Below are 12,829 nucleotides of genomic sequence, written 5' to 3' on the forward strand. Positions count from 1 at the left end.
GTGGGAAGCAGCCGCATAGCACAGGGAGATCAGCTTGGTGCTTTGTGACCACCTAGAGGGGTGGGAGGGAGGGAGACGCAAGAGGGAGGAGATATGGGAACATATGTATATGTATAACTGATTCACTTTGTTACAAAGCAGAAACTAACACACCATTGTAAAGCAATTATACTCCAATAAAGACGTTTAAAAAAAAACAAGAAAAAACAGTATACAGGAGTAATGAAGCAAAATAATAAATATTACAGAGAGATAGTCTCTGGAAAAATAGGAATACCAAAACATTCAAGGTTCGGCAGATAATTCCATCACTTAATGAGGTACAAATGACAACAAGAAAGAACTTTATCTTTCAGCTGAAAGAAAGAGGAATATCTGTGTTTGCCAAAAAAAAAAAAAAAATTGGCTTTAAAAAAATAAAACGAAAACTTGGGGGGAGAGGGCTTGAAATTCAAGTATAAAAATTATAAAGGAAACTAAATTCTAAATAAGTACTATAGGCTTATCCCTTTTTGTAAACACATATAACATGTAAATGCTTTTTGTAATTAAACGTCCTGAAAAAAGTTTAACAAAATTTTGAAAATTTCTGATGCTTTGCAATGGATACTTGGAGGTTCATTATTCTCTTCTCTTTATTTCTTAGTATGTTTGAAATATGCCATAGTAAAAAGGTTTTTTTTTTTTAAATCCACATAAAAAGATCTATGGACTTGCTGATTTGCCCTTGTGATTTATAAGGTCATAAGCTACTTGAAAGCAAGAATGATGCCTTATACCGTCTCTTTATACCTCACTGTGGCTAATGTATTACTCTACATCCAATAAGAAACAGCTAGTCAGTGTCCGTTGAATGGGTAAAAATAAAATGTCTTTGTTTGGGGGAACTAGACCCACTTAAGTGCCTTTTAGCTCTGTGATTCTATGGTATCAAGTTTTAACGTATTTGCTTATGCTTAACTCTTAACTCACCAAGATATCAAGAAATATATGCCAGGTGATCAAGTCACCTGTTAGTCTTTTCCAAAGCTCTGGTGAAGAGATTCCAAATGTGGCTTGTTTTTAAATCACAAACCAGCAAATTAAAGAGAGAAGGAAGCAACCTGGCAAGCCTTTGCTTTCTACAGTGACCAAGCGTATGCTAGGTGTCTAATCGTCTGCTGCCTTTGCTCTGTGCCTTTCTTCTTTCCTAGACCATCCTGGGTATCCAGTGTGAGCTCCAGAAACAGCTCAGGAATTTCATTTCCTTGGACCAACTTCCTATGACTCCCCGATATAATGATGGACGGTGCCTTGAAGGAGGGAAGCAACCAAGGTTTGCTGCTGTTCCTTCTGTTTTCGGCAAAGGTATAAAATTCGCCATCAAGGATGGCATAGTAACAGCCGATATTATAGGAGTAGCCAATGAAGATAGCAGGCGGCTGGCTGCCATTCTCAATAATGCTCATTACCTGGAAAACCTACATTTTACCATAGAGGGGAGGGACACGCACTACTTCATTAAGCTTGGGTCTCTGGAGGAAGACCTGGTGCTCATCGGGAACACTGGGGGGAGGCGCATTCTGGAGAATGGTGTCAATGTCACTGTGTCCCAGATGACTTCGGTGTTGAATGGGAGGACTAAACGGTTTGCAGATATCCAGCTCCAGCACGGGGCTCTGTGCTTCAACATCCGGTATGGGACAACTGTCGAAGAGGAAAAGAATCACGTGTTGGAGATCGCCAGACAGCGTGCTGTGGCCCAGGCCTGGACTAAGGAGCAAAGAAGGCTGCAAGAAGGGGAAGAGGGTATCCGGGCATGGACAGAGGGGGAAAAGCAGCAGCTGCTGAGCACTGGGAGAGTACAAAGTTATGATGGGTATTTTGTTTTGTCTGTTGAGCAGTATTTAGAACTTTCTGATAGTGCCAACAATATTCACTTTATGAGACAGAGCGAAATAGGCAGGAGGTAACAAAAAAAATCTCTGCCTTTGCGTCACCAAAGACTGCCTGTTTTTAAAACATAAAATGGTTTATTGTATTGGTTTTCTAGATCAGAACTCTGTATATGTAAATATGGAGGAGAAACATATCCAACTGCCTTTCAATGTGACGGAAGATGGTATTTTAATATTGTTTGTTTAAACTCTTCAAGAAATGACAGAGATTTTTAGTTCTTGTGTGGCAGTATTCAAAATAACACAAGTAGAACTCAACTAAAAACAAAAAAATTTTCAGCAAGCACTGCTTTCAATTTGTGGAACCATGCCGATGTTCAAATATAAAGAAAGAACCCAAGGTTCTCTATGTCTATTGTGACACGTGGTTTCATATTCAGCTTTTGGCAGAACTTTCAGGCTATTTGAAAGGTGGTGCAATCATATCTGAACCTTGCATTTCGAAAGACTGCCAGCTCTTTCACATGTTCCAGATCTGTTATAGGAAACTTTGAAAGAAGTGTAAAATGTCCTCGGCCACCATCTCCTAGAGTCAGGACCCATTTGCCCTTCATCCCTGATGATTCCTCCTTGCTTGTTGAAATAGATGCCATGTTGTTGTGCTGTGTTTTGGCGTGTGGTGGCTGGGTTCTGTCTACCACGCTTCCCTGTGGGTGTGGTCACCAAACCCAATTGCCACTATTTGCTCGTGTGTACATGATACCAAGGCAGCTGGCCAATGTAACTCCTCCCACCCAACTTGTTTTGACTACATTTTGTACTCAGTTGTCCAGCTGTATTAGTGTCATGAAAACATAGCTTTTATTAACCTGGGTAGGAATTTCTCATTTATATATAGGGTGTGTTTTGGTCATAGTTTCACATTCGTGATTCAGTACTTATACACTAATCCAATGGTTTTGTGCACATGAAAGGTAATTTACTACAAAGTGTGATTCTGGTACAAAAAAAAAAATAGGCTTTCACAGGCATACATGCCTGGGATGCCGACACATTACACTCACTACTACTGCAGAAATCCATAAGAGCCAAAAACTTTAAAAAAAAAAAATAGACATAGTACTAAGGTGAAAGGAAAGTACCAAAGGGAAGACCAAACTAAACATCACGGGAAGTTGCTGCCACATTGTTTCACCCCACTTAGATTTATCTTTCAAATGTGCAATTCTGTATTGAACATCTCCCAGCCATAGGAAATTTAATTGAGTCCTTTCCAACCTAAAACATTTCAACTAATTATAGCGAGGCAGACTATTTTTTACTAAGATAATTTATATGGTTAGTTATTTTAGTTCTCTGTCTTTGCCCATTTATTTTTGATTTAATCATCTCTCCTGCCTAGGAAAATAGCTATTTTCCAGGAAGGGTTATTTTGTTCTACAATCACTTAAAATGCAGAAAAAGATCAGGATTAGTGTTAATATCAGCTGCAGTTTCTCAATCTGTATGAATCCTGTCATAAAAGAAGCCCCTTGGTGAGCTGGGAGTTTTGTGCCCAGTGACAAAGAGACAGTTTGTAAACTGCTGTGCAATTGTAAGTTACCACAAATGAAAATACAGGACAGCACAATGTGGCCTGCGGAAAATTCTCCTGAGCCAGCTTCAGCACTTTCATCACCAGGTCTGGACACTCACTATGTCTGAAGGAGAATTTATGATGGAATGTCGCAGTTTGGATTCTTTCCAGCCACTACCTAAATGCAGTGTGGGGTCATTGCCTTGCTTTGTGATGACAGGCATTTGTGATGATTTGAAAATATGCAAAGTCAGAATCCAGGCTCACATTAAGGTTTTTAAAGAGTCTGGCTCCTAACTACACAAAGTAGAGTGAGAGAAAGGCAAGGGCCCGCTGACAGTAGGGGAGGGTGTATCCACACATTTCATTTTCAAAACCTTCAGGTTGGGATTACACATGTATTCCAAGAGAGAGAAAGAATTCATGATGAACTCATATTGGGGTTTTTTTCCCTGAATCAGGCCTGTGTTAATGGTATAGTATTTATTCAGGACAGGATCTAAATTACTAGCAAACTTGTTGAAAATTTGAATACCTCCACACCAGCCTAAAAATGGACCTTAAGTTCCTAGAACCTCTGATGTTCTTTTAAATCAATGGAAAAGTAAATTATGAACTGTATATAAAGAGTACATTCATAAATGTGATGATGTATTTTATCACTAATCCAAGATGTCAATATTAGAGTCTATTTTGCTTATACTTCAAGCAATTATACTTTTTTGCAATTCACTGATGATGTATCATTTTCAAACTGCTTTAAATATCCATTAGAAACAAGTATTTGAAGCTTTTACTTAATAGTAATTACCATGAACTGTGCATTTCTAGTTTGAAATACATATTTAATTTGTGCCTTTAGTTTCTTAAAGTTATATTTGTATTATATTCAGAAAATGCACTTTTTATCACTTAGAGCTGTGGTTTTAATACTGCCTTGAACTATTACTGTTCTCTTTACCACTTCCAAAGTTTTTTAGGAGGAAAGAGAAAAAAACCCAAAAGGTTAGCACTAATGAGTAGTAAATCTAAGAGAAACATTTTGGCATTTCTTAATAAGAACATGGAGATATTGAGTACATCACTTCCTATTCATGTGAATACAAAGGATGCCTTTATTGACTTGTAGTTCTGAAGTTTAAATTAATGAAAGAACAATTCAGTTGTATCTCTTGATGAAAGTAAAAGCATTTTAAAGAGAAATATATGAATTTCTCATACCCAGAAGACAGGTGGCTGACACTACACAGCCACACACCATTCAAGTAGGTTCAAGTGAGAGCACAGCAGTCGGGCTCTCCTATGAAGAATATTCTGGGCCGGAGGCAGGGAATACTCCATGGTTGTTTCTTTTTCCTAGTTAGGCCCATTTTATTTGTGCTTTTTAAATTTTGTTTTGACTCTTGCACTACAGTCTAGAGATCCAAATGAGCTGAAAAGTTCACAGTTGAACAGACATTTAAATATATTTATTTTTAGTTGTCATTCTAATCATTACTGATTAGAAGCATGATTCCTGAAGGAAAGGGATATAAAGCCCAATTCATACTAATTTTTAGTAAAACACTCACCATATAAATAGGCATATGTTTTATTTTTAACCCAACAAAATACTGTATAAAATAAGCGTGTCCTTTACTGTCAATTTATCTAGAAGATCTATAATATATAGACTATATATATAATATATACAACATAGCCAAATGTATGAAAACTTAACGATGTATAATTTGGAATTCACATGCTATGTAGAGAGGTATACAATTAATTCTAATTTTTGTAAGATTGTTCTTTTTCATTACTATTGACACAGTTTCGAGCATCCTATCATGTTGTTTCTACTTTTTTTCCTCTCTTTCCTTTTTTTAAAAAAATTTTTAACCAGACCAGGCCCTACTGTAATAGCACCTAAGAGAGTCAGGGCAAAGTTTTTGCATTTATAAAGATATGTTCCTGTAAGGGCAACTGTAATGGAGTTCAGTGGTAACGGAAGCAAAAGTACAGTAATCAAGTATTGAAAGGAACTTTTGGAGAGACTGGAGAGTATTATAGCTTGTGGAAAAACAGAAGGCTACAGGTTGGATGCAACGTTCTTGTGTTCTTAGAGGAACTCACGTACACATAGCTGACCTGACTAGTACTTCAGATCTCAGACTGCTCTTCCACAGCCTTCTGTAAGGTTCTTTATTCTGCAAAAAAAACAAAAAAAGCAAAAAAACAAAACAAAGAAAAAAACCAGAAAATAACAAACAACAACAAAAAAGAATTCAACCACAAAATAGTGACTGTTTCAGTGTGTCCTTCACATGAAAGCTATTAAGGACCAAATATACTACTGTGTGTAAGAAGAAATTACTTCCTAAACAGTAACTGAAAATAGTTAGAGTTAAACTTGCTGTGGATTTTGTCTTGGCAGTTGTCATCTTACATTATTTGTCAAAGGAAATGTGTTTGGCAGTTAAAAAAATCTTTCCTTAGATTTAGTGGTGGACTTTAACCTCTTAAATAAATGTTAGTATATCAGATTGTGTCCTTGAAAATATTTTACTTGTATGATTCATGACAATGTCTAAATCTTTACTATTCTTCTGGCAAAAGCATCAGTAAGAAAGAAGGTGAAAAAGAGAAGTATAGCCTTTACGTCAGAAAAATGTTCTTTTTAGCTGCTTACTTTCTCATGAGAAGTAAAGATGTTTACAGTGTATGCCAAGATTTTCAGTTTCTATATAACAACAGTTAGAGGTTCTAATCATACAGGAAATTGTGTTATAATGGCCTGAGCCATGTTGCTAGGAAACAATAGGTTCCAGTTTTGTATTCCTGCTCTCAATCCTGTGCTGAAAAGTGACTGGATACTGTACAGGTTCATGTTCTCTGGCTGCAGTTAAATGGTCTTTTGCATTTTGCTCTGGCTTTCAGGCCAGAAGCATGCATTTTCTACAAGAGCATCACAACATGCTGTAAATATTTAAAGTTAAACATTATGTGTCGATATTTGAAAGAAAAAAGTACTTTGAATATTTCATTTTTAAAAAATAAAATTGCAAATGAACACTGTGTCCCATTTTATTCATGCGCCAAACTGCATTTTCAAGTCAGTCTGGTCACCTGAGATTTGAAAAGTGGCTCCCTAAAAGGGAGCAATAAAACCACATCACCTTGAAAATATAGGTGCAGAAGTCAAAAAGGCACTAATCCTAAGCAGACGCCTCTTCACTTTTATTTTTCATACATATAGGATCTCTGACACAAATGACCATTTAATAAAAATAAAAATTAAAAAAGAGTAGCTGTTTCAAGTTTAAATGCCTCTAGGCTAGGACTCATAAAGGTTCTCTCTCCTGCTGATGCCTTTCTGGGCAATAGAAAGAAAATTAAGAATTGAAAAACAGGGGTGGGAGGGAGCTAGGAGAGCAGGGCAACCCAACGCATTGGCAAAGAATGAATGGGGCAGGGGAGGCAATCAGGAAAGACTAAAAAACAACTCTTCTGAGGCCCGAAGTCCTGGGCAGTTACAATGGCCATTGGCACTTATTTTTCACAAAAAGACATTTACGAGAGACACTGGGAAGGCTGGCCAACAGATCTTCCAAAATTCATCTTGATAGTAATGGGGTACCTATAGTCCAAACAGCCTGTTACTGAAACTTGCTTGGAATCCTGGAATTTACACCACTCTAAAGTGCCCTGCTGCCTTTTATTCACTGATATATACAGAGATACAGTGAGAAGATTGACAGAGCAGAAGACAATCCTGATTGTTTCAACACACCAATCAGCAAAAAGCAATGGGGGTGGGGAGTGGAGTTGGGGGATATTAGTAACACCAGGAGATTGGTTTTTCAAAATATGCATCCCACCCTCAGTACAAAAAGAAAGTAGAGCTCCTACATTGAGAAAATTATAAAGGAGATAAGGGATTTCTCCATGTTCCTTCCCTATTCACCCTCACTTTTAGAGATCTTTAAATATCAATGCTATTCAAACATTTAGTAATATTACTACCATAAATTTATATAATTCTAGTATCTCAATAATCCTGTGAGGTGAGCAAGACTTAATTGTTCCTATTTGGCAAATGCAATACCAGCAACGGACTGACTTACCTAAGGTCACTGGCATAATCAGTGACAAAGCCGAAAAGCAAATTCAAGTCTCATTTGCTATGTTGATGGGCTCTCTCCAGTCGATCAGGTTATATTCTTTCCACATAAAAATATTCATTTAAAAAGCAAATGACCTCATGATGAAAATTCAGCCTTTTACTGCAAGTTGGGCCAATGACCCCAAATTATGAAAGTGTCCAAACTGGGCAGTTTAACTTCACCCTGAGCTGCAAACTGCAAAATTATGGTGTCCCATTTACTGCAAGGGCAAACATAGGTGACAAAGTTGAATTTATAGCCCACTAACAGGAAGACTAGGCATCTGTAACCTTGAAATGCTCAAGGGCAAATCTGGGTTTTATTATTAATAGACTTTGGATTCTGAACTCAATAAGTGAATCAAATAAAGCATAAGCTGATGTCTAAACATTCTTAACAGATTTTAAAGCTGGTTCTCACATTTTAACTTTTCTATCCATTCTACCACAAATAATATCTTAAATCCAGCCCTTGATTTATACCAGAAGACTTAATCAGAGGCATCCTCTGTAGACCTATTCTACCTATGTACTACCACAAAAGTTCCCTGCCTGTAACAGCCAAATGGACAATTACCTAAGCTTGTCTCCCTACTGACCTTATCTCTTCAGAACAAATTTCAGAGAAAATGAACAAGTATTTGATAAACTGTCATGTTCCTCGTGGGCTTGCTGACACACGTTTTTTTCTGAAGAAAGGTGTGCACTTAGAAATGTATGTGCATTTTTCTACCTTTACTCAGCATCTTACAGGTATATGTTAACATGGCAATATTTTAGATATGGCAAGGATATGACCTTTCTGTAAAGGTGCAAGCTATTATGTACTGGGAAATAGCAAGGATGCTCATGCCAGGAAAGAAAAAGTGCAAAAAACTTGATGAATAAAAGGCCAGCAAAAGAAAACAGTGGGTAGGCACATCAACTGGAAAATTTGACAATAGCAAAATCAGAAAAGCACTTACCTTTTTCAGTGAATCAGTCCAATAAGATAAGATGACCTTCATCGATGCTTTATTTAGTATATTAATAGCACCTATCTTTGAATATTTTTGAAAGGAATATTTTAAGACAAATTAGAAAAATAAAGATTTCAAATACTTTATTAAAATATGAGAAAACATAAATAATTCAAAAAAGGCCCTGGTAAAGGAACATGCAAACAATTCCTATATTTAGGATTATTCCATAATGAACAAATTAGAGTAAAAATTAGTTACACCTATTAAAATTTAAACCCAAGCTACAAATAATTAAAAAGTATCTAAACATATGCGTTTTATTTGGAAAGTCAGCTTTCCGAATTCCTTTACAAATTAAAGTGATGCTTTTACTTCTAGAAATGGTAACTGGAGCACAATACATCATTGTGGCCATACTCCACTTTTGCACTCCCAGAGCATCCAGGTTAAATGCTCAGAAATCAGATGTTGCCAGCAGAGAGAGTAGCTTTGTCTCTTGGCAGTTCGCTAATTATTAACCAAGCTCACCATCTCTCACATACAACCCAGAATTCCAAGTTACTGGTTTATAATGAAATTTATAATGAACCAGCTTCCTATGGACCATGGGCCAGAGTATTGGGTTAACTCATTCTTCCTTTAAAGACAGATCTACCTAGGGAACCCTTGTACACTGTTGGTGGGAATGTAAATTGGTGCAGCCACTGTGGAAAACAATATGGAGGTTTCTCAAAAAACTAAAAATAGAGCTACCATATGATCCAGCAATTCCACTTCTGGGTATATATCCGAAAAAAACAAAAACACTAATATGAAAGATACGTGCACCCCAATGTTCACAGCAGTATTATTTACTGCCAAGCTATGGAAGCAACATAAGTGTCCATCAGCAGATGAACAGATAAAGAAGATGTGGTATATATATACAATGGACTACTACTCAGGCATAAAAAAGAAGGAAATTTTGCCATTTGCAACAACATGGATGGACTTGGAGGGTATTATGCTAAGTGCAATAAGTCAGACAAAGGAAGGCAAATACCGTATGATATCATTTATATGTAGAATCTAAAAAATACAACAAACTAGTGAATATTTTAAAAAAGAAGCAAACTCACAGGTATAGAGAACAAACTATTGATTGCCAGTGGGGAGAGAAAAGGGGGGAGGAGCAATATAGGGGTAGGGGATTAAGAGGTACAAACTATTCTGTATAAAATAAGCTACAAGGATATATTGTACAATACAGGGAATATAGCCAATATTTCATAATAACTATAAATGGAGTAGAACCTTTAAAAAAAAAAGATCTACCTACATGTTGGGACCCTGACTTACCATGTACTTACCACCTTTTATTGTTATTTTCTTGTCTTTTATTGTTATTTTCTTTTATTGCTATTGTTTTCTTGTCCAACTAGGCAGGGGGCTACCTGAGCGTGGAGGCCAGGTGTTTTTACTTCTCTACCCCAGTGCCTATTGTGCTTGCTGAGTGAATGAATTCTATGAGGCCCGAAGCAACTTGACATATAATTGAATTGTAAGAGTCATGAAAATATAAATGTGAGAAGAAAATACCAATACCCATCACTGCCTACAATCTTGGCTCTCACTTAGGTTACAATTACTTGGAATTGTTAAAAATTAATGTAACCTGTAAGCTTCCAATGGTCTTGTAGGGCCACCTGATAGGGAGACTGCTTGTAAATCAGCTACTCATGAGCCACAGCTGATGAGCTGCAGCTGCTGTTTTTACATGGAGTGACAACTACTGGGGCAGAGGTAAATGAAAAGAAGAAAAGTCCACTTCATCAGATTTGTAATATAATTTCAAATCCTATAGCATCAAATATAATAAACATTTAGAGCATATTTTAAATTACGGGAATTTTAAACTACAGATTGGTCTGCGGATTTTACTGTCCAACGTCAGAACACTAGGCAAGAAGGTTGCTTTCAGAATTAAACAGAAATTCTTCACTCTCTATCTAGTACTTGTTTTTAGCACACAGTGCACAGTTTCATATATCCCCAGAGAGCCTATAACACTATAGCTATTGGAGAGCATAATACCTAATGTAGAACCACACATGACAAAGACGAGGGACACGAACCAGCTTCCTGCCATATAATCAAGCAAGACATTTTAAAATCAGTAGCTATCAAATAATATTTCACTAAAAATGGTGCTTTTGAGAAAAACTGAGGATTATTTTTATTTATATTTGGCAAGAATTGACATTAATCTTTTATAAAGTATCATTATGTTTTAAGTCATTTCCCATTTGTAAATACAATAACTGAAAATAACCTGTGGAATTATTTTTCCCCAATCCTCATTTCAAAGCTCCTCATTATCCGAAAAGTCCATTTCAGCTTTAACATCATGCTATAGATGCTTCCATTACAGGACTATGATGGTTTCAGAAATACTTTTGTAGCTCACTGAACTGTATTATCAATTATATATAAGACTTAGCATATATTTAAATTATTGAAAATAAAGTACAAGGTGTGTTTTATTTTTCTTCATGGTGCTTTCAGGAAGACATCAGGATCTTCTCTTCTCCCTAAAGAAAAATAATAACAAAAATCAAGAAGAGATAAACTTACAAGCTATTAAAATTACAGGTTAACTCAAACATAAAATTTCCAACTGCATAAAGTTCACAAAGATACAATCCAATGATATAGCTCAAGCAACAAGTATTTAAAACTGTTATAGAGAATGGCATACTGAGCCAATTTGTAAATTGGAATTCTATTTACATTTCTTTTAAAAAAGCTAACTACTCATTAATTTAATTCACCACTTGAGTCTGAGTCTAATTGTCAGTTTATGCCTGAGCCTGGGTCCCTGTCAAAAAAGGAAATAACAACTCATTTTATTTTATCATAAATATTTATTGTTTCAATCAACGCGTATCCTCTTACTCAAGACAGATGATTAACCCCCTTCAATAGATATCAACTATCACAAATCTGACAGCTGAGGACATTGGCTAGTATTCGGTGATTAGCTTGACATGTCCATTAAAATAGCTTTGCTCAGGAGATTAACAATTTGCGCTAGTGGAAAAATAAAGTCTACTAACTTCCTTTCCTTTGCTACAATAAAATTTTATTAATTCAAGCACCACAAATTCAGAAATCGGGATCACGTGGACCAAGCTAACATTAGCCTTTCCATCCCTGAAGGGAAAACACTACCTGATAATAAGCAAAAGTAACGGACAAGTCCAGATGTTCTCTGAATTGTCCCGTCTTTCAAATTATTTGTGTCTGAATTAGTGAAGTGAAATGGTACTCATGGAGCGACAAAACAGGCTGGGGAAGACAAGACGGGATAAGAAAGATTAAAATGTTGTGGGCTCATAGAATTTTTTATATTTTTGCAGAGTTTTATTAAAAGTTTATAGTATAGCATGTGGAAATCATAGTATGTGAATAGCCCCCTCTCACTGGGGCTGCTGGCTCCATCTTCTTATTGCATTTTTCTATATGTTTATGACTAGGGTGACTCATAGCCCTAAGCTTCCAAACCTGTCAAAAATAAACAGTAAACCATACCTGTAGCACCTTGTGTACTTCTAGCTGAGGGCTTCTTCTCAACTGGATACTGCAAAGGTATTACAATACCTTGATCTGGCTTCTGAAATGCTGAAATGAGATTTTTTATTTTCCGGAAAAATCTTTTATGTACCCCAGGTGCTGTCTGGAAAATAAAAGGCCAAGCAGATTATTCATCTACCTCATAATGATACAAAAAAGGGCCTACAAAATGTGCAAGGGATGCTTAGAGAGGTAACATTTGTGTAACTTGTTCAAATATTTGAAAACATAAGGAAGAAGGAAAAACAACATTCTAGAAGAGCTTACTTTGGTTGGCTGAATTTCCCTGCAAGAGGAGCTAATGAGCTGTCATTTCAGTTCTCCCGAGGGTGGTATTAGTTTGTACAAGCTGCTGCTCATCGCCCTGCCCTTCCTGCCTGCTACCCATCATACATCCCGAACCTCTAAGGGTATACAGGCCATTACCCACAATGAATTCACCAACAGAGAGGATGCAGTTAAACAGAGAAAAAACACAGATCCTACAGGTCATTAATAAAAAGCCTAAAGAACCAAAAAAATAAAAGCAAACAAACAAATAAAACAACAACTACAACCCATCCTCCCTGCCATTATTCCACAATATAAAATGCTACACAGGAAATTAAAAACTGGCTGTTATGAGGCACACAATGCAGGGCTAGTTAGTCCTCACACT

General features: G+C 36.5%; 2 protein-coding genes across 4 annotated transcripts in view; one reads left to right on the forward strand and one right to left on the reverse strand.

Moving 5' to 3' along the window:
• TENM1 (teneurin transmembrane protein 1) overlaps window positions 1–2,892 on the forward strand; it is a 552,490-nt gene extending 549,598 nt beyond the window's left edge. For all 3 annotated transcript variants that reach the window (XM_024737354.1, XM_024737356.1, XM_024737355.1), the window contains one exon: window positions 1,194–2,892. In XM_024737354.1, coding sequence (XP_024593122.1) covers window positions 1,194–1,952 — 759 coding nt within the window. In that variant the 3' untranslated portion in view covers window positions 1,953–2,892. The remainder of the gene's footprint in view (window positions 1–1,193) is intronic.
• Window positions 2,893–10,746: 7,854 nt separating this feature from the next.
• Window positions 10,747–12,829, reverse strand: part of SH2D1A (SH2 domain containing 1A) — a 19,339-nt gene continuing 17,256 nt past the window's right edge. The window contains exons 3-4 of the mRNA XM_024737357.1: window positions 12,130–12,274; window positions 10,747–11,129 (exon numbers count right to left, since the gene is read on the reverse strand). Coding sequence (XP_024593125.1) covers window positions 11,089–11,129; window positions 12,130–12,274 — 186 coding nt within the window. The 3' untranslated portion in view covers window positions 10,747–11,088. The remainder of the gene's footprint in view (window positions 11,130–12,129; window positions 12,275–12,829) is intronic.

Source organism: Neophocaena asiaeorientalis, unplaced genomic scaffold (assembly GCF_003031525.2).
Source record: "Neophocaena asiaeorientalis asiaeorientalis breed wild unplaced genomic scaffold, Neophocaena_asiaeorientalis_V1.1 scaffold541, whole genome shotgun sequence".
NCBI lineage: Eukaryota > Metazoa > Chordata > Mammalia > Artiodactyla > Phocoenidae > Neophocaena > Neophocaena asiaeorientalis.